The following is a 22,719-nucleotide window of genomic DNA, read 5'->3' as shown; positions in this document are numbered from 1 at the left end:
ATTGAGATATCAGCCCCAGTTTACTTATGCAAACAAGCAACAGAAAAGGTTCCTGCACTTCCCCAGAACAATCTTCTTGCTACCTCCATCCTTCATAAGTCATTTCTACTTATAAACATCCTGGGTGGGATTCTCCGTTTCTGAGACTAAGTATTGACGCCAATGCAGAATTCATGGACTTTCACGACCACAAAGCCAGCGCCGTACCTGGACCGATTCTGCTACTGTTAAGGGGCTAGCACCGGCACCACGTGGAACACAATCGAGGCTGATATGCTGCAGCCGCATATACACACTGCACTCCCCACACACACCATCCCAGCCAACAAGATGTCAGTATGACGCACGGCCCCAGATTTCGGGTACGCAGAGTTTTGAGACCCTCCTGGATGCCGTGGAGGAGAGGAGGATGACCCTGTACCACAGCCCAGGAAGGGGGCTGCCAGCCACCGCCGTTCATCATGCCTGGGCGCAGGTGGCAGAGGCGGTCAGTGGCATGGCCAACATAGTCCGGACCGGCCAGCAGTGCCATAAACACTGCATGACTTCCTCAGGGCAGCCAGGGTGAGTAGGCTGCACGGTGCCCCTGGCACTAAACCCCGTCCCACACACCTGTGACTCTATACCCCCCCTAACCGGAGGGTGTCAGAACCCCCACCCTGCACCACACACCGACACCCATACTGGCCGCCAGAGCTGGGTGTTCTGACCACTGAGGCCACCAGCTACCCACCCTGTAGGCTGCATGCGTTGGACTGTCTAACACTGTCATTCTCTGTTTCGCCCTGCCCCCAGGCTGCGATCAACCGCCGGGAGTGGGAGAAGACAGGTGGGGGAACCACCAGATCTGCGGCGCCTAACCATGGCAGAGCAGAGGGCCGTGTACATGGTCGGTGGCCCGGAGGAAAGGGAGGTTGTCGAGGTGGAGGTCTGCCGTGGGAGAGGAAGTGACACCTTGCTTAGTTGAGGTTCCACCCCCCCCCTGCCCCCTGCCCCCCCCCCCCCCCCCCCCCCCCCGCCCCCGGCCTAACCATGCATCTCGTCTTGTGTCTTACAGGACCTTCTGGAGATGGGGCGGGCCCATCTGGCGAACCCCCGTCCCCAGTCAGTGCCCCTCCGTGAGCCGAGCAGCGGTGAGGAAGCAGTTTGGACATCAGCCCTCCACCCAAGACTCAGGAGACCCCGCAGCTCGAGTCGGGAAGATGACAGTGATTTCCCGTCACAGCTGTCTCCAACACCCTTCACCATCCCAGAGACACTCACCTCAGTTGGGCATGTTAGTGAAGAGGTTCCTGGGACACTATCTGGTGCACACCACACAGCTGCTCTGGTACAACAGGTAGCGGTGAACTCGAGGAGGTGAACGGTCAGAGGGCGGGCTGATCCCAGGAAGTAGCTGCCGTTCAGACGGGTTTCAGGCTTCTGGAACAGACAGTCCCATCAATCGTGGAGATGCAGTCCCAGAGCCAGGGACTACATGAGGGGTTTTTGGTGAACATCCAGCAGGTGCAGTTGGAGGAGTCCAATCAGGTGCAGGAACAGGAGGCTTTGCCGACAATGCATGCCACCCAGGCCAACACCGCACGGGTGCCGTGGTGGAGGCATTGGGGGTGACAGTTTTGGCTATGTCCAAGGCCTGGGGCATATTGTGCAGGCGCTGGCTAAGGACCAAGGCAGGGGTGCCGACTCATAGGCAACGACGTGCCAGAGTCACCTAGACATTGCAGCAGTGCTCCCGAGTGTGGCCCAGTCACAGCAGGCCATGGCTGGGAATGTCAGCAGCATTGCAAATGTGCTGGCCGACGTGGCGCAGACAGAGGGAGGTAGCCCAGTCCCAGAGGGAGGTAGCGGAGTCAATGGCTGTTGTGACACCAACCCAGAAGGTGGTGGCACAGTCAATGGGTGATGTGATGCAGTCCCAGACGGAGATGGTCCATTCCCTGTGCTCCATGGCCGTGAGTGCGCGGACCCTGGTCGAGACCAGAGCAGGCCTCCAGGACTGGCAGCGGCAGGTGGAGGGGGAGCCTCAGGGGTCACCTCTGGTTGCACCCCCGTCCCATGGAATAGCCCGGGGACCATCAGGCACCCCGAGGGAGGAGGATGTGATGGGGCCCATGCCAGTGACTCCCGCAGGGGAGGTGCCGGAACATCGCAGCATCTCGGACTCCTCGCCTTCCGCCTCCCTGCTGCCCCCTCTCACCCCCCACAACCCCTCCTGTCCCTGGTGCATCTGCTGGGAAGCAGGCAGAACAGGACGCACCACAGTACTTGGGATGTCCAAGCAGCAACCCGGCCCATCCAGGCCCGGTCGCCCCAGAAGACGCCTGCCAACAGGGACCCAGGTTGCAGGGCAGGAATAACAGCAGGGCGCCTCCACTCCTGCTTTACCATCTGGGGAACCACATAGATGTAGCATTAGGGCTCATAAGGCCAGAATGTTAGACACTAGTTAAGTTGGCATGGGTGTAGGGCACAGTTTAGTTACAGAGGCTAGGGCACAACTCTGTAAATATTTGTTCACATTAAACACCTGTTACCACTGTTACAACCCGTCTCAGTGCTCTGTCAGATGGGTGTGAGGGGTGGGCTGGTCTGAGCGGGCTACTGAGGGGGGAGGAATGGGCACACATTGTGGGTGGCCCAGGATTCCCAACCCCCTGCCCATCCACACCACCATCATCCCAGGAATTGATGGAAATGTGTGGTGGAATGGCCAGCTCGCATGCAGGGATCACCCAGGTCGACGGTGGGCAGGAGTCAGACGTTGTCAGACGATATGGAGCACCAGAGCACATTGCAGAGCGGGTTGTTATCATCCTCCATCCCAGAACCAGACTGGTTCTACTGCCAACCCAGGGCCCACACCCCGTAGTGCAGCAGGTATACATCACGGAGGGGATTGCAAGTGGGGTGGTGGCCTGGTGTTCTACCTCCTCCTTCAGCACATCGCCCCTCTGCTGCGCGATATTGTGGAGGATGCAGCAGGCCGCCACGATGCGGGTGACCCTCTCAGCATCATACTGGAGGGCTCTCTAGAGCGGTCCAGGCACCTGAATGGCATCTTCAGTAGGCCGAACACAACTCAATTATACTTCTGGTCACTGTATGGGCGACATTGTAACGGGTCTCCGCTTCGGTCATTGGCCTCTGGATCGGTGTCATCGGCCACGACCGCAGAGGATAACCCTTGTCACCAAGGAGTCAACGCCCAGCCCGGATTGGGGAGTGCGTCTTGAACATCATCACCGAGTGTGCCAGGATGAAGGAGTTGTGCACACTGCCCGGGTATGATGCGCATCCGATGGTCACATATCCTCCATCATTGGCAGCTGCCTCCTGTTCCCCTGGGGCATGCTCCATTGCTGCAGCTTCCACCTGCTCCTTGAGCAGCCTAGCTCATACAGTTGCAGGGCATCCCCCAGGGCTGCGGCGACTAGCAGGAAGGCCACTGTTGAACCATCCATTGTCTGCAGGGGGTGAAAGGCTGGCATGTTAGCATTGTGCGTATCCCCCCTGCCCAACGGGCTACATTGTGGCCCTGGTTGGCACTGCGGGCTCTGTCCCCGCATTCCCCCCCCCCCCCCCCCCGCAAACCATCCCTGGCCCCGTTGGTGGCCCACACTGTGGGGGTCTCTGGCCTTGGCACCTGAACCTGATGCCAGGGCTACCGTCGGCTGGCACTACCTTCACCAGGGGTAAGCACCACGGCACCCGTAGGGGCTACTGTGGGTGTTGCCCTAGGTGGGATGCTGGGGGGTGGGTGGGGATGGGGTAACCTATACGGCCGGTGTCACTCTGCAGAACCAGGGGCAAAGATGGGTGGTCAGTGGGGTGTTCAGCAAGATGGCTGCCTTGCAGGCTGTGGTAATGGCGGTCCATGGCTAGGCACCACCCCAGTCCTGTGTGGGGGGGGGGTCACTTCGGCCTGTTCCCCCATTACCACCTGTCCACCCCACCCCAGCCAGTGTCCAGCCCGGCAGCCCACAGTCGTGGCTCTGTGTCCTACTTCCTCTCTCTCCTCTCCCTCATCAGCCACGATGCCGGTTTCCCGATTTTAGAAAGCACAGTGAACCGCGCCGCCGGGAACTCGGCTCATCGGAGGCGGAAAAACTCAGATGCCCCGGAGAATACAGGGTTGGGCCCACTAATGATATGCAAATGGTGTTTATTGTACATGCATTGCGGTACACATTGATGGCGCTGTCGAGGTGACGGAGATTTGTGATTTGGTGTCAAATTGGCGCCTGCCGCGATTTTGGTGACAGATCCTATTCTCCGCTCAATTGCGTTTCGTGATTTCGATGTCAGCCAACGGAGAATCCCGTCCTCTATGTTTTCGTCCCTTTAGTAGATAGTAAATTACATTCCTTAATACCCACTGTTGTTATTTTATGAAGAAATCTCTCATCCGGTGCTTTATTGAAGACCTATCTGCTGACGATCTGGCTCATGGTTCCAGTGTTCAAACCACACATATGTGGGCAGCATTTACATAACAGAAGCTATGCTGCCACATGGAACGTCATTGAGCAGACCACTGGAGTGCTTCAGCAGCGCTCCCACTCCCTGCATCACTCTGGAGGAGTCCTGCCATACTTTACAGAGCATGTGTCATGATTCATCATGTTCTGCTGCATCCTGCACAAGGCACCATCTGATGAGGGAAAGGGGGAGGAGAAAGAGGAAGAAGGCAGGAAGTACAGCCCCTTTCTGGCTTGGCTGTCTATGATTTGCTCATCAGATTATGTACCAATGAATGTAACCCCAAAATCCCCAGTCACCAACAGTTCCACAATTTAATGCCCCTCTCTTACTGATTGTTGCAGTGTCTGCATTACCACAGTGAAAAAATAAAAGCCACCACAAAACATAAACCTGTCAACTATATTCCATTTAAAAGACAACTAATCAGTCTTGTGCATTACCTTAATATGTGTTTGCTGGTCGGAGTGCTCCGACATAGTGCTAACCCAGTGACTATAGCATGGTTGGAGGAAGGCTGCTGGCTTTCAGTGGGGAGACTGCGGATAACTTTGAAGGACAATCACCTAGAAGGTTTACCTTTAGATTGCACCATCTTGGCATAGGAGGCAGCCGTCTGGACTGGCTGGCTGATTGCACATTTGTGCTCCACAGAGCCACTCCTCTCCTTTAGCGAAGCATCTCAACAATCCTCATAGTCTGTTGAAGGACAAATTGCTGGGCTGCAAAGCCCCTTTGAACAGTGATATCTGTTGTCCTGATGGCAACAGTCTGACCATTTGTTTCAACAAGTTAACCTTGCATGACTTCAGCCTGAGCTTTCTCTGCAGCACCCAGATGCTGGATGGCTTCTGTGCATGCTACAATGGAAGCAGAGTTGCCAGGCACTAACTGCTGTATCCAGCTTACGTACTTCGACAATTATTCAACCATGGCAGGCACATCACTGAAACAGATTGCACAACAATCACTGGCACTTCTTGCAGGACTAGGTGGATTGGATTGGATTGGATTTGTTTATTGTCACATGTACCAAGGTACAGTGAAAAGTATTTTTCCGCGAGCAGCTCAACAGATCAGTAAGTACACGGGATGAAAAGGGAAGAAAAGAAAATACATAATAGGGCAACACAAGGTATGCAATGTAACTACATAAGCACCGGCATCGGATGAAGCATACAGGGTGTAGTGTTAATGAGGTCAGTTCATAAGAGGGTCATTTAGGAGTCTGGTGACAGCGGGGAAGAAGCGGTTTTTGAGTCTGTTTGTGCGTGTTCTCAGACTTCTGTATCTCCTGCCCGATGGAAGAAGTTGGAAGAGTGAATAAGCCAGGTGGGAGGGGTCTTTGATTATGCTGCCCACTTTCCCCAGGCAGCGGGAGGTGTAGATGGAGTCAATGGATGGGAGGCAGGTTTGTGCGATGGACAGGGCGGTGTTCACGACTCTCTGAAGTTTCTTGCGGTCCTGGGCCGAGCAGTTGCCATACCAGGCTGTGACGCAGCCCGCTAGGATGCTTTCTATGGTGCATCTGTAAAAGTTGCCAAAGATTCACGACCTTCTGAGAAAAAAAAATTCTCCTCATCTCAGTCTTAAACAAACGACCCCTCCTTTCAACATGCATTTGTTATTGAATTTGAACATGCTTTGACAGACCTTGAGCACGTGAGAGGTAACTGAATTTCTTTCCGCACTTTACCCAGGTCCTTGCAGATAAGGTGCTGGCATTGACTGTGGTAGCTACCATCTCCCATTGTCATTGCAATGTCCGTTGGAGGGTCTTCTCATCACCTGTAGATAAGAGGACTGCTTTCCTCCTCTCCACCTCCTCTGATGCATCAGAAATCCTTAGGACCCACTGTACTTTGTGCATTCTAATTTCTTTCACAGGTCAAACTCACCTGTTGGCATCACTTCCAACACCTGCTCCAGTCACAATATACCTCCTATTGAAACGGTGCCGTGTGGTTTATGTAGCGCTTGAGCTTGTGCTAGCCGCTCTCAATTTTACATTTATGCTCAGGTATGCACCCACTCAGCAGTGTGCTTAACACTGGCTTCACTGACAGCGTGAAATATTTGAGCTGCCTGCATCAGAAACAACAGGCGCGGGTTCATCATTCATCCTGATCCCCCCGCCTGTTTTGGGCCTTATCCAATTTTGCGGCCGATGTTCCTACTTGTGGAAGAGGCTAGAACTAGGAATCTCAGTGACAAGATAATCACTAATAAATCTAATGAGGGATTCAAGAGAGATGTCTTTGTGCAGAGAGTGGTGAGAATGTGGAACGAGATACCACATGGAGTGGTTGAGGACACTAACAATAATCTTTATTAGTGTCACAAGTAATTTAAAAATATTAAAACTAAATTTTGCTCTTTAAGATAGAATCAGATTTTCACAGTAACTTCATTGCAGAGTTAGTGTAAGCCTAGTTGTGACACTAATAAAGATTAATCTGTCACAATGACATATGATCATATGTCAGTGAAAATGAATGGTATCTCTTGGAACAACCTGCTACACTGCTCACCTTACTACGCAATAATCCACCAGTCGGATGTTCTGGTGTGCTGTGCTCCGACGAGGGCTTGGCTTTTTCCTTGTTATTGTTCGAGTCGTTGTCTTTGATGATGTCATACTGTCTGCAGAAGAGAGCTATAACAGCTGAAATATATCAAAAGAAAAGATTTCAGTGAGGTGCTAAAAACACAATGACAAACATGCACGTCTGGAGCCCAAAAGCTGGCCGGAATCTTCTGTTCTGGAGTCTAAGCTCTGTGATGTGTGCAGAAGTCGGATGGATTTCTGCTATGGGGTGAGACAGCTGATCATGCGCCGTTTGGGCTCACTACAGCTGCACCCGCGAGGAAAGCCTGCCCACTCTCGCGGCAGGGGCATGCAGCAAGCCCCCAGCCCCACTGATACCTTACGGGCTTGAAGGTCCGGGCGCCATATTTAAAGGGCACCTGGACATCCTACACTACCTCTTCCTCCTTCACCTGGCTCCTGCTCCACACTCACCTTGCCTCCATTCCCTGGTCACCCCCCTTAATAGCTTGCACTGCCGCCACTCCGGTCGCATGCATAGGTTGACATTTACAGACCTTTTACAAAAGAAAGCAATGGAGCATCGCCTCACTGTTAATCATGGAAGAAGTCTGTCTAGCCAGGTAGGTACGTGGAGTGGTAAAAGTGCACCTTCTAATTTCTCGCTGGTGGGGAACTTGATTCCAGCGAGGTTACTTTTTAATGAGCTTACATGACTTGCTAATGCTGCAAAAAATGCTTTCTGACATTGGGAAGCTTGACCTGCCTTTAACCCATCTTTAAAGCCCCAAGAGAATATTAGCTAAAGTCCAGCCCGCCTTCGGGAAACCAAATTTTGGCCTCACGCCAAATTAAATTCCCCCACCTGGCAAGCTTTCCGCTGCCGACAGGACCGGAAGATTCCGCCCATTGGCTCTGGCAAAACATATACCATCCGAGAATGGATACATGGCACAAACTCTGCCAACAATCACCCACTACTGTGTCTATTTGGGAAATTGCCCTTATGGTTGGAATTAACAGCTTTCTACATTGTGCATGTAGATCTGTGTCCAGCAAATGTAACTGCATTGTATAGGAATGTAACCAATGCTTTGCAATCTTCTATCTGGGCTCCCACAGCAATAAAATAATGGTATTTAACAATGACGATGTTTAGCAACTCACTTGCCTTCCTCTGTTCATGGTTCCAGGCAGTAATTAAATATAAAATTATAGATATTGCAGAAAGTAGGCAGTAACAACAATAAAACTGGTTAAATGGCTTGTCTGCTCCTTCTTTTTGTGTCTCTCATTTTGTTGTCTTCTGCATATCCCATTATATCAGCGGGGGTTGGAGAAACCCTGGAGTCGGCACGCCGGTCGGGGGCTGTTGGCAGCGGTCGCCCCGGCAATTCTCTGGGCCCCGATGGGCCTAGTGGTCATCCGCTTTTGGCCAGTCCCGCCGGCGTGGGTTAGACATGGTCCCATACGTTGGGACCTGGCAGTTAAGTCGGCTGGGGCAGTCCTTGGGGGTGCGCGGGGGGATCCGACCCGGGGGAGCCCCCACAGTGGCCTGGCTCGCGATCGGGGTCCACCGATCTGCGGGCAGGCCTGTGCCGTGGGGGCACTCCTTCCTTCTGCACTGGCCCCTGGAGATGAACCTTGGTTCCACTAAGGTGGGAAATGTAAACCAACTTTTCTAATACTTATTAAGGTAGTTTACGGTCAAAACTGGCTCTGCCTAAAACAAATTCGCTGAAGGTTCATCTCCAAATGGTGGTACTTGCACCACCACAAAGATGCACATCTGTCCCTGACTGATCTCCTTGTCCAAGTGGCATGAACCTATTTCCCACCTAACAGGGAGTCTGCCTGGAGTGGGATTTGACTGCTACACATTGGAGATGGGTCCTGGCCGATCTTTGCATTGGGAATAAAACTAGCTGGGTAAATGGTGGTGTGTGTTCGCATCAGAGTTCCAACCTTATCAGCCCCAGTTCCACCAAATCAGCAGCTCTTCACTTGCACCTTATCAGTCTGGTCTATTGCATTTGCTGCTCCCAATGCGGTCTACTCTACATTGGAGAGACTAAATGCAGACTGGGTGACTGCTTTGCAAAATACCACCGGTCCGTCCGCAAGCAGGACCCAGACCCTCCTGTTTGCCATCTCAATTCACCGTCCTCTCTCATGTCCACATGTCCATCCTTGGCCTGTCGTCATCCCAGCGCAATATTGAGGAAACATTGAGGAGCCGTTTGCCTGATCAGGTGGTTGAGATAGATGTTAAAATTCCCCTGATACTTACTGAAGAGGAGCAAAGGGTGCTCACGAAAGCAACAAATCTGAGGAAATTGGAAAATGAACATAATAGATTGATGGACAGGTGAAGCCCAGCACAAACTAGAGGAACAGCATCTCATCTTCCAATTAGGCATGGAACAGCCTTCCGGACTTAACATTAAGTTCAACAACTTCCGACTGTAAACTCTCTTCTTCACCTTCATTCCATTTTTATTTCTATCAGTTCATTTTCATTTCTTCCATCCATCCATTTTTCTCTCACCATTGTTCCCCTTCCCCCACCCCCTCCACATGAGCCATCTGTTCCCTGCTCTTCGTCCTTTGACACACTGCTTACCTTTGTTCTGCCATTAACACATTCTAATCTCTTTATGAGCCACTATCAGCCCCCTTCTTAGCCTTGATCACCTCCATTTATATTTCCTTTGTCTTTCTGTCCACAACATCTTTGTCAATCTCCACCTATCACTGGCCATCTATCCAGTCCCACTGTTCCCCACACACACACCCCGCCCCTCTTTATACTGTTATACTGTTTATACAACAGTTTATACTGTTTATACATAAACCTGACCCTCTTTCCAGTTCTCTCCAGCTTTGACAAAGAGTTGTCCAGACCCAAAATGTTAGCTCCCTTCTCTCTCCACAGATACTGTCAGGCCAGTTGAGATTGTCCAGCACTTTCTTTTTGTTCAACCAAACGGTGGGGAATCCTGGGTTTAATTTATTGTAAAAGGTCATAATTATTGTTCAAATTTTCAGCCTGGCTAGGTTGATAGTGCCTGTGCCTCCTAAAAATAAATGTATATGATGACCATGAAACCATTGTCGATTATTGTAAAAACTCATCAGGTTCACTAATATCCTCCCAGGAAGGAAATCTGCCATCCTTCCCTAGTCCGGCCTACATGTGGCTCCAGATCCACAGTGATGTGGATAACTCGTAAATGCCCTCTGAAATGGCCCAGGAAGCTATTCTGTTCAAGGATAATTAAGAATGAATAAATGTTGGTGTGCCCTCTGATACGTTCTATCCACTGATTAGTGCACACCAACCTCCTTGCCTGTGTTCTGGATACGTGCTGCCTCTGTCCTAAGTCCAGAACTTGGAGGGCTTGAAGTTGTCAACCCAGCACAATATTGAGGAAACATGGAGGTGTTGTTTGCCTGTTCAGGTGATTTAGATAGATGTTAAAATTCCCCTGATACATTTCTGAAGAGGAGCAAAGGGTGCTCACGAAAGCAACAAAACTGAGGAAATTGGAAGATGAACATAAGAGATTGATGGACTGGTAAAGGCCAGTTCACCCATCAAGCATGCCCAATGATATGATGGCCATTCCACCATGACGGAACCATCAATCACTTATTACTAATTGTGATGTCATGTGCAAAATGGCTGCGACAATTACCTGCAGAATAACATTCACCACTTGGTGCCAAAGCTTTCAACTGACCTTGCCCCAACTTCTGGACTGCCACTTTTAAAACTTTTACCTCAATACTTCCTCCCATTGTTTATAAAGTCTCCTCAAAGTCTACGTTTCTGTTGGTGTCCTTTGTCAATTTTCCTAAGTTATTTATTTTATCTGCTAACCTTTCTATATGAAGCAGCTTGGAATATTTTATTACACTGTTAAAGGTGTTATACAAGTGTGTGGTTGTTGATTTCAATGCGTGCAGCTGCTGATAACATTCTTCATCAGGAACATTTAAAGAGTACATTTTTCACATTAGCTCTGCAGTGTGCAATATCGATGGAATAGCAGAGTGGAAGCATTCGACACAGTGTACAGCGATGCCTGTCAGAAATCTATGGTAAATATATAGTTGAACTGCAGGTCCAAGGGATTGAGGAATGGCTGGGTTTATTAGGCGCATTCTAATACTTCTACTATATTTCACAATTGAATCAGAATTAAGAACTTTAAAATGAATTGTTGCTATGGCGACGATAAATCCATTTGAATCTCATGTCAGTTTATATACTTGTATTATAAAGCTTGAGCTGCAGGCTTGATTGTTTGAAAGCTAGCTCTGGGCCTGCATTGCACCCATTATTCTTTTTTAAAAATATTTTTTTATTCTCCTCCATTTTCACATTTTCTCTCACATTTACACCCACCAACAATAAACAATAATCAGTAACAAATATGTCAATCCACATGTCAATAACAACAATCCCAATCTCCAACCAAACCCCAAACATTAGCCTGCATGTTCACACAAACAAATGACAAAAAGGAATTAGGGATCACCCAGACACAGACACCCTCCCCCTGACCCTCACACCCACACGCCCCAACAAATGTTCAATGTTATCCAGTTCTTGAAAGTGCATGATGAATAATGCCCATGAATTGTAGAACCCCTCCATCTTTCCCCTCAGTTCAAACTTAACCTTCTCAAGAGTCAAGAATTCCAACAGATCCCCCCGCCACGCCAGGGCACAGGGTGGAGAGGTTGCTCTCCAACCTATCAGGATCCGCCTTCGGGCGATCAACGAGGCGAAGACTACAACATCTGCCTCCGCACCCGTTTCCAACCCTGACTGGTCCGACACCCCGAATATGGCCTCCCGGGGGCCCGGGTCCGGTTTCACGTGCACCACTTTAGAAATTGCCCTAAAATCCTCCTTCCAGTAATCCTCTAGCTTTGGACAGGACCAAAACATATGATTAGCCCCCCCCCCGCAACGCTCACACACATCTTTTACTCCTTCAAAGAATCGGCTCATCCTCGCCCTCGTGAGGTGTGCTCTGTATACCACTTTCAGCTGTATCAACCCCAACCTCGAGCACGAGGTGGAGGCATTCACTCTTATGAGAGCCTCACAGCAGAACCCCTCCTCCATATCCTCTCCCAACTCTTCCTCCCACTTTGCTTTGATCCCTTTCAGTGGTGCCTTCTCCTCTTCCAAAATAGCTCCGCAAACCACTGACACTACCCCCTTCTCCAATCCGCCTGTCGTCAGCACCTCCTCCAGCAATGTGGAGGCCTGCGCCACTGGGAAGCTCTGTATCTCCTTTCTGGCAAAATCGCGAACATGTATGTATCCAAACATTTCCCCCTGCTCCAGCCCATACTTCGCTTCCAGCTCTGTCAATCCTGCAAACCGACTCCTAAGAAACAAATCTTTTAGTGTCTTAATCCCCTTCTCCTCCCATTTCCGAAAATTTCCATCCCACCACCCTGGCTCAAATCTGTGGTTCCGCCGAATTGGCATTTCCCTTGACCCTAAACCCAACCCAAAGTGTTGGCGAAACTGCCTCCAAATTCTCAATGAAGCTATTATTACCGGACTCCCTGAGTATTTCCCCGGGGCTATCGGGAGCGGCGCTGTTGCTAGTGCTTTCAATCCCGACCCCCTGCACAAACTCTCCTCCATTCTGACCCACTGGGAATCAACCCCTCTGACCCAGCTCCGCAGCTTCTCCACATTCACCGCTGTGAGAAATGAACATTCTGTGTTGTTTTTGTGTTGTATTTACATGTATAAACTCTGGTTCACAATTAAGATGTCAACAATGAAGCATGATGGGAAAATTAACATGTCAAGATTTGAGTAAGCTATAGTGAGCGAATTATTATAACAATGTACCAGAATGACCTTCGGGGAAGAACGGAATGTACAATAACAGAACTTGCTAAGCAAGGGGGAGATAGCAGGTGCAAGCAAAGGGCCTCATTCTTATCTTTAACTGCCAAATCACTGTGCAAGGGAGAGACCAAATAAGGGAACTGCCCTGTTTATAGTGTGTGGGATGTGTTTCTCAGGGATGGTTTCCCACGGATTGTATTTTCATGGATTGTATATAACAAAGTGATGCTGTGTGAATTCTTTGTGTCTGCTATTGCTTACTGGAGGCACCCGCTCTTGCAAGATCGATAATAAATACTTCTTCAGAATTTGACTAAGTATAAATCTTTTATTAAGTGAGCGGTGTTTCTCACACCGCCCAGTAGTAATATATCAGGTTCGGAAGACCCAAACCCCCTGCCTGCCTTCCACTCTGTAGCAGCACCTTTCTAACTCTGGCCACATTCCCTCCCAATATGAACAAAGTAATCCTTCCCTCAATCTCTCTGAAAAAAGCCTTTGGCAGGAAAATTGGCAGGCATTGAAAAATGAACAGAAATAGCGGCAACACGTTCATTTTAACCGCCTGTACCCGACCCGCCAGTGATAGAGGGATTCCATCCCATCTTGCCAGATCAGCTCTCACTCTCCCCGCCAAAGTAGAAATGTTGGACCTGCGGAGCACCCCCCCCCCACCCCCGCCCCCCGCTCCCGGGAAACCTGCACGCCCAGATACCTAAAGTGAGTCCCTGCCTACGGAATGGCAGCCCCCTCACTCCTGCTCCCACCCCTGGCCGAGACACCACAAAATACTCACTCTTGTCTAGATTTAGTTTGTACCCCAAGAAAGACCGAAACACTCGAAGCAGCTCAAATATTCCCCCTGTCGACACACTCGGTTCCGACATGTATAACAGCAAGTCATCGGCATATAAGGACACCCTATACTCTATCGCCCCCCCCCCCCGCCCCCCCGCACTATTCGTTTCCATACCCCCGAACCCCTTAATGCGATGGCCAATGGCTCAATCGCGAGTGCAAACAGCAGGGGGACATAGGACATCCCTGCCCAGTCCCACGGTGGAGAGAAAAGTATCTTGAGCTGATGTTGTTTGTGCGGACACTCGCCCTCGGCTACTTTTATCGTAGCTTTACCCAGTTCACAAATTTTGGTCCAATCCCAAACCACTCCAGAACTAACATCAAGTACCCCCATTCTACCCGGTCAAACGCCTTCTCAGCGTCCAGTGCCACAACCACCCCAGTTTCCTTCCACTCTGCCGGTGCCATAACGACGTTCAATACATTTCTAACGTTTGAAAAGAGCTGCCTCCCTCTCACGAACCCTGTCTGATTTTCACCTATCACCTTCGGGAGGCACTCCTCCAGCCTACCCGCCAGTACCTTCGCCAATACTTTTGTGTCCACGTTCAGAAGAGTTATGGGCCTATACGACCCACACTCCATCGGATCCTTGTCTTTTCTTAGCAACAGGGAAATCGATGCCTGCCCCAAAGTTTGTGGCAACTATCGCCTCTTCAAACATCCCCACCATCAGGGGTGCCAGCTTAGCCTTGAATTTTTTTATAATATTCCACCGGAAACCCATCCGGCCCCACCACCTTCCCGACTGCATCCTCCCAATCGCATCCTTTATCTCCTGCTCCACTATCGCTCCTCCTAATGTAGCCCTCTCCCCCTCCCCTAACCTCAGGTACTCCAACCCATCTAGAAATTCCTGCATCTCACAGTCTCCCCCAGGTGGCTCTGACCTGTACAAGCTCTCATAAAATTCCTCAAAAACCTTGTTAATCTGATCCGGAGCCACCACCAACTTCCCTGCCCTATTCCTCGCCTGAACAATTTCCCTTACCGCTGCCTCCCTCCGGAGCTGACCTGCACGCACCCCTTGCTCGTCTCGGTTGGCGCACCGCCTTCCTGGTAGAGTCGGTCAAAGCTTGCCTGTAGTTCATTCCTCTATTCCATGGGTCCCCATCTTCTGCATAACTCCTATCTATCTCCAACATCTCATCTATTACCCTCTGCTGCTCCAACCTCTCCTATTTGTCCACCCTGGCCTTAAACAAAATCACCTCACCCCTCACCACCACGTTTAGAGGCTCCCAGACAACTGCCTTCGACACCTCACCCGTACAGTTGAAACCTACATATTCCTTAATTATCTTTTCAATTTTCTCACAGACCCCTTGGTCCCCCAAAAGTCCCACATCAAATTTGCACCCCGGCCTTTGCACTACCTCCTTCTCCAGTACCATATCCAGCCAATGCGGAGCATGATCTGACACTGCAATTGCCGAGTATTCCGACCCCTTCAGCCAGCAAAGCTTTCCCCACTACAAAAAAGTCGATCCATGAGTATACCTTATGGACTGCTGAGAAAAACGAGTACTCCCGTTCCCTCGGGTGCAGAAACTTCCAAGGATCCACCCGTCCCATTTCCACCATTAGTCCAGCCAACGCCTTTGCCCCGCCTGATGGGACCAGCGTGTGCGGCCGTGACCTGTCCAACCTTGGCTCCTGCACCAAGTTCCAGTCCCCTCCCACTATCAGTTCGTGTGTGTCCAAGTCGGGGATGGCCCCAAACACCTTCTTCGCGAATCCCACATCGTCCCAATTGGGATTGTATACACTTAACAGCACCACTAACCTCCCCTCCAGCGCCCCTGTCACAATCACATATCTACCCCCCTGATCTGCCGCCACTTTCTCCATCTGGAAGCATACACTTTTGCTGACCATTACCGCTACCCCTCGAGCCCTTCCATCAAATCCGGAGTGAAACACTTGGCTAACCCAGCCCTTTTTAAGTCTCACCTGGTCCTTCACCCTCAGGTGAGTCTCCTGCAGCATTGCTACATCGGCTTTCAAACTTTTAAGATGCGCAAGCACCCTTGACCTCTTGACCGGACCTCCTAACCCCCTCACGTTCCACGTTACTATCCTAACTGGGGGTCTCTCACACCCCCCTCACCCTTCTTATCCACCATCATCATACCACCGGGCCCTACCCCATGAGCCTGACCCGCCCCTATCCATTATTAATATCGAACCCCTTCCCCCCCTCCCAACACCCCCCCTACATTTCCTCCTGAAAAAACATCTCCCAGCATCAATCCCTTCCCCCCCCCTCCCTCACTCGCCTCGTAGGCCCATCGAAACCTGCTAACTAGGTTCCAATGTCTGCAGCGCTCCTCTCACCTCACCTCCATTCACTAGCTGACTTTAGTTAGTTAGCGTGGGTGGCTCCCCCCGCCAAGGTATACCGTCCCCTCCCACCCAGTCCCAGAGAAAGAAAAAACAAAAACAACAATCCAACCCATACAATTCGCTAAAATAAGATATAATCATCGCAACACAGAATGCCAATCAACCCAACCAATAACTTGAACTCTGTAACAATGTGAAGAGAAGTAAATTACAATACATGTCAGTAAAAAGAAAATTGTAGCATTTATACATTTTCCAGCTGCCCATTCACAGTCCACAGTCTCTCTTCCAGCTCCGCTCCTCACATCTGTCCCAAGCCTTCTGCCCTCACGAACGCCTCTGCCGCCTCCGCTGTCTCGAAATAAAAGTCCTTAGCATCATGTGTCACCCTCAGCTTCGCCGGGTATACCATACTTGATGCACAATTAATTACCCTCGAGACAAGGTGAGTCATAACTAATAGGCTTTAATCTGCTAGAACTGTTCCCCAGCAGCTTCGATGCAGAAAGTGAAGGCTGCTGGGACGGCATTGGTTCTTATACTCCGCCTCTCAGGGCGGAGCTATGTACATCAGCCAATGGTCTAGCCAATGGTCATCCACCTCTGAGGTACCGCAATACCTGGTATTACCACATTCACCCAGTGTTAAAAAAAGAGCCCGGCGGGTTGATGGCCAGCGTTAATGTCACCTTTCGCATGGTAGGACCAGGTATGGAGGTGCCGTGATGTCGAGGGTAATAGCAAAGTGTTCATGTGCTGCAATCAGTCGATCGGGTGGCCTGGTCGTCCTTCTGGAGCATCTGGGCTTCGGCGGTGATCCTGATGGGGGTCCCGGCGGTTGAGACTCCGGGAACGTGGTGTCGTCCTCCCAGGCAGCTTTGTCACCCCTAGGCAGTGCTGTTGGGGGGAAAACTGAGCGGGGGTGGGGGGGCCTGTCGGGGGCGTTGGTGCTTGTTCAGGCCTAGGCAGGGGCGGCAGGAGTACTGACCCTCCGGTCAGGTGCTGCGGGGAGGGTGGGGGTGGGGGCACTGGTGCGGGTGCGCGTGGGGCTCCGGCGGGCGCCAGGTCCCAAAGGGAGACCATGTCATGGCGACCGTCAGAGAATGCTACATAGACGCAGGTGGACCCTTTCGACCAACGGGTCCGACTTGTGCGCCCTCACATGTTTCCGAAGCAGGATGGTCCGGGTGTCACTAGCCAGGTTGGGAGCGAGGTCCTGTCGGAGGACTTCCTGGGGAAAACAAGGAGACGTTCATGAGGTGTCTGATTTGTGGTAGTACAGAGCAGCAACCGGATGGAGTGAAGGGCCACCGGGAGGACTTCCTGCCATCGGGAGACTGGGAGATTCCTGGACCGTAGGGCCAGCAGGACAGTCTTCCAGACCGTTCCGTTATCCCTCTCAACCTGCCCGTTTCCCCGGGGGTTGTAACTGGTCGTCCTGCTCGAGGCGATGCCTTTGCTGAGCAGGAATTGACGCAGTTCGTCACTCATAAAGGAGGACCCCCTATCACTGTGAATATATGCGGGGAAACCGAACAGTGTAAAGATACCCTGGAGGGCCTTGATGACGTTGGTTGTGGTCATGTCGGGGCAGGGGATGGCGAATGGGAACCGGGAGTACTCGTCAATCACGTTCAGGAAGTACGTGTTGCAGTCGGTGGAGGGGAGAGGGCCTTTGAAGTCCAGACTGAGGCGTTCAAAGGGACGGGAAGCCTTCATCAGGTACGCCCTCTCTGGCCGGTAGAAGTGCGGTTTGCACTCCGCGCAGATTTGGCAGTCCCTGGTGACGGTCCTGACCTCCTCAATGGAGTAGGGCAGGTTGCGGGTCTTGATAAAATGAAAGAAACGAGTGACCCCCCGGGTAGCAGAGGTCCTCGTGGAGGGATCGGAGGTGGTCCACTTGTGCGGTGGCACAAGTGCCGCGGGACAGGGCATCAGGAGGCTCGTTCAGCTTCCCCGGACGGTACAAGATCTCGTAATTGTAGGTGGAGAGTTTGATCCTCCACCGCAAGATCTTGTCGTTCTTAATCGTGCCCCGCTGCGCATTATTGAACATGAAGGCAACCGACCGTTGGTCCGTGAGGAGAGTGAATCTCCTGCTGGCCAGGTAATGCCTCCAGTGTCGCACAGCTTCTACTATGGCCCGGGCCTCCTTTTCGACCGAGGAGTGGCGAATTTCGGAAGCGTGGAGGGTACGGGAGAAAAAGGCCACGGGTCTGCCCGCTTGGTTGAGGGTGGCCGCCAGAGCTACGTCGGACGCATCGCTCTCGACCTGGAAGGGGAGGGACTCGTCGATGGCGCGCATCGTGGCCTTTGCAATGTCTGCTTTGATGCGGCTGAAGGCCTGGCGGGCCTCCGTCGACAGGGGGAAGGTTGTCGACTAGATCAGGGGTTGAGCCTTGTCTGCGTAATTGGGGACCCACTGTGCATAATAGCTGAAGAAGCCGAGGCAGCGCTTCAGGGCCTTGGGGCAGTGAGGGAGGGGGAACTCCATGAGGGGGCGCATGCGCTCAGGGTCGGGGCCTATGACTCCACTTCGCACTACGTAGCCTAGAATGGCTAGACGGTTGGTGCTAAACATGCATTTATCCTTATTGTAAGTCAGATTAAGGATATTCATGGTCTGGCGAAATTTTCGGAGGTTGGTGTCGTGGTCCTGCTGGTCATGGCCGCAGATGGTGACGTTATCCAGATACGGGAACGTTGCGCATAAGCTGTACCGGTCAACCATTCGGTCCATCTCTCGTTGGAAGACCGAGACCCTGTTCGTGACACCGAAGGGAACCCTTAAAAAGTGATAGAGCCGCCCGTCTGCTTCGAAGGCAGTGTACTGGCGGTCACCATTACGGAGGGGTAGCTGGTGGTAGGCAGACTTGAGATCCACCGTGGAGAAAACCTTGTATTGCGCAATCCTGTTCACCAGGTCAGCTATACGGGGGAGAGGGTACGCATCCAGCTGCGTAAACCTGTTGATGGTCTGGCTGTAGTCAATGACCATCCTATGTTTCTCCCCGGTCTTTACCACCACTACTTGAGCTCTCCAGGGACTGCTGCTCGCTTCGATGACCCTTTCCCTCAGCAGCCTCTGGGCCTCCGACCTGATAAAGGTCCGGTCCTGGGCACTGTACCGTCTGCTCCTGGTGGCGACGGATTTGCAATCCGGGGTGAGGTTCGCAAACAGGGAAGGCGGGTCAACCTTAAGGGTCGCGAGGCCGCAGACAGTAAGGGGGGTATAGGGCCGCCAAATTTAAAAGTCAGGCTTTGCAGATGGCACTGGAAATCCAGCCCAAGGAGGGTGGCTGAGCAGAGGTGCGGCAGGATGTACAGGCGGAAATTGTGGGATTCCCGGCCTTGGACAGTGAGGTTCGCTAGGCAGAAACCCTTTATCTCCACCGCGTGTGACCCGGAGGCCAGGGAGATCCTTTGGTTTACGGGATGGGTGACAAGAGAACAGCGTCTTACCGTGTCGGGGTGAACAAAGCTTTCCGTGCTCCCAGAGTCGATCAAGCACGACGTCACGTGGCCGTTGATGGAGATCGTCGTTGTAGCTTTCGCAAGCGTCCCGGGCCGACTCTGGTCCAGAGTCACCGAGGCCAGCTGCAGTAATGGAGAGTTCTGGTCGGGCAGTGTGTAGTCAGCTGTGCTGGGGGCATCCAAGATAGCGTCAGCCATGGGTCGCACATGAAGTCCGGGGATGAAGAAGATGGCGGCGGCGAGGGACAAAATGGCGGTGCATACCCGTCCAGCGTGGTGGCCGGGGGGCAATATGGCCGCGCCCGCGGGTCGCACGTGGCCTAAGAATAGGGGTGTGGGCGCTGGGCAGCCGGGGCCTGAAAGGGGGGCTGCCAATAGTCGCTGGTGACCGCGGCCATGGCGCGGGCCTGGCAGACCCCGACATAGTGGCCCTTCTTGCCGCACCCTTTGCAGGTGGCGGTGCAGGCCCGCAGAAGAAACAGCGTTGTCTGGCGGCGGTAGCATGCCGTCACGCCGTGCTGTCTTGCGGGGTCAGGGGGAAAGTCTGAGGGGCTGCCGCAATGGGGTGCCACGCAGCCCAGGGGGCCGCCGCGCGTCCGGGAGCAAAGGCCAGCGCGTTTTTATAGGCAATGTCCATGGACCCCGCCAGGGCCCGTGCCTCAGTAAGCCTCAGAGTGTCCATTTCTAGGAGCCTTCGGCGGATATCGGGGGAGGTCATAGCTGCCACAAAAGCATCCCTGATCAAGAGTTCCATGTGCTCGTTCCCCGAAACTGGCGGCCCAGCACCAGCAGCGCCCGGTAGAAGTCTTCCAACATTTCCTCGGGGCTTTGCCTCCTAGTCACCAGCAGGTGATGAACGTAGACCTGGTTCACAGGACGGATATAATGTCCTTCTGGCAGCTCGATCGCTGCAGCATAATTCTCCGCCTCCTCGATCAGAGGGTAGGTCCCAGGGCTGACCCGCAAGCGTAGAAGGTGCATTTTTTGCCTTTCCGTGGGGGTGCCGGCGGCCGTGTCGAGGTAGCCCTTAAAGCACGCCAGCCAATGTTTGAAGATAGCAGCAGAGTTGTCCGCGTGGGGGCTGAGCTGAAGGCACTCCGGTTTGATACGGAGATCCATCCTTTCAACTGAAGTTGTAGCAGATTAGATTGATGCGCAATCAATTACTCTCGAGACAAGGTGAGTCATAACTAATAGGCTTTAATCTGCTAGAACTGGTCCCCAGCAGCTTCGATACAGAAAGTGAAGGCTGCTGGGACGGCATTGGTTCTTATACTCCGCCTCTCAGGGCGGAGCTATGTACATCAGCCAATGGTAGACTTCTGGGTCTAGCCAATGGTCATCCACCTCTCAGATACCGCAATACCTGGTATTACCACAATACCAAATTGCACCCCCTTGTTGTACAGTGCCGCCTTCGCTCGCCCGAATGCCGCTCGTCTTTTTGCCAACTCCACTGTCAAGTCCTGGTTGATCCGAACTGCAGCACCATCCCACTGCACCTCACGCTTCTGCTTCACCCAGCTTAACATCTTCTCCTTCATGCAGTTCTTATGGAAGCAAATAATTACTGCTCTTGGCGGTTCATTCACTTTGGGCTTCGACCTTAATGACCGATGAGGTCGGTCCAGCTCGTACCGGGAGGGGTTCTCACCCTCCCCCATCAACTCCGCCAACTTCTTAGCGAAGTACTCTGTTGGCCTTGGGCCCTCTGTCCCTTCGGGCAAGCCCACAATTCTCAGATTGTGCCGCCTTGAGCGGTTCTCCAAGTCCTCGAGCTTTACTCGGAGTCCTCTGTTGACCCCCACCCTCCGCAGCTCGTTCCCCATCGAGGTGAACTGGTTGCTGTGCTGCGACACGGCCTCCTCCACTTCCTTCATCTTCTCGCCCTGCTCTCTCGCCTCGGCCGATGTCTTTGCCACAGCTACCCTCACCGGGGCGATTGCCTCCTCCACCAATGACTTCAATGCGACCGCCATCTCCTTCCTCAAAGCCTCCATGTGCCTCGCAAACTGCTTTTCCAGCTCCACCGCCATCACCTCAGTCATCTTCTCCACCGTAAGGTAGTGCGGCCCCACCATGCGGTCCGGCATCCGCTATCTTGTCAGCAGTTTTGCTGGTCCTCTCATTCAACGGCGAGCCCGCGTTTCCTCCCTTCCTCGATGCTGCTTTTCGCATCCTTTAACGGCTTATTATTTTTCCTTTTTTTTTCACCCTTCTTTCCTTCTTCAATCTTTTTTTTATTTTGTAGAAAAACAAAAAATTCTTCCTTCAAAAAAAAGAAAAGAAAAACTTTCACCAAGTTTCTTTAAAACTTCTTTCTCTTCTTTTTTGTATTCCTCCAGAATTTCCCTGGGACTCCTGGACCTCAGGCTTCTTCCACATTCTAGGCGGGAGCCACCCGATGTGGGACATCTCACCTAGATCGTGCCCTGGCTTCGGGCCTGCCGCCTCGACCTCAGTTTGGCTCTGCCCCCTCTGCTCCGACCTCTGCGCCGCTGGGTCCGCCGCCTCAGCACCAGCCGCCCGACACCCGCCGGGGGTTTCTCGCCGGTTTTCAAATCGGCCCCGCTTGCTGCCCGGGACGGCCCCAAAGGCCGACAATAATCGGGGGTGGGGGGGGGGAGCAAAGTATCGGGGAAACCCCGAAAGCGCCACAAATAGTGGCCACCGGCGGGAGCTCCTCTCGATGCAGCCGACCCGCTCACAAACACCACCGGAAGTCCCCAATGCACCCATTATTCTGACTATTAAGTCAATGCATGCCTGAATTTTTGAAATGCACTGAGGATCCCAGCTGGAAATGCAAAATCATAAAATTACTCCTAGTCTGGCTGGTTTACTTCTTCAAAGGAATAGATTACTCCACATTATGACTGTTGATGAGATGGCAGTTCTCCCTTTAATGCATTTGTTTTATTGTTTTGCTTGCATGCCTGGTGATGCTGTTATCCAAGGGTGTACTTATCCCGCAGTTGCCAGTCCCAAACAGACTTGCGTAGTATGTCATTCGCTATTGATCGAGCAAAGTTCAATCCATAGCTCCATAGAATTCCCACAGTGCAGAAGGAGAACATTTGACCCATGAGTCCGCACCAACCCTCTGAAAGAGCACCCTACC

The 22,719-nt window shown here is 52.1% G+C and overlaps 1 protein-coding gene across 3 annotated transcripts in view; it reads right to left on the bottom strand.

Annotated features, from left to right (window-relative positions):
• Positions 1-22,719, bottom strand: part of fndc4b (fibronectin type III domain containing 4b) — a 330,788-nt gene that overhangs the window by 22,743 nt on the left and 285,326 nt on the right. For all 3 annotated transcript variants that reach the window (XM_072499056.1, XM_072499057.1, XM_072499058.1), the window contains one exon: positions 7,014-7,147. In XM_072499056.1, coding sequence (XP_072355157.1) covers positions 7,014-7,147 — 134 coding nt within the window. The remainder of the gene's footprint in view (positions 1-7,013; positions 7,148-22,719) is intronic.

This window comes from Scyliorhinus torazame, chromosome 4, assembly GCF_047496885.1.
Source record: "Scyliorhinus torazame isolate Kashiwa2021f chromosome 4, sScyTor2.1, whole genome shotgun sequence".
NCBI lineage: Eukaryota > Metazoa > Chordata > Chondrichthyes > Carcharhiniformes > Scyliorhinidae > Scyliorhinus > Scyliorhinus torazame.
Note: the sequence above shows the minus strand (reverse complement) of the source record. Positions and strands in the feature narration are given on the sequence as shown.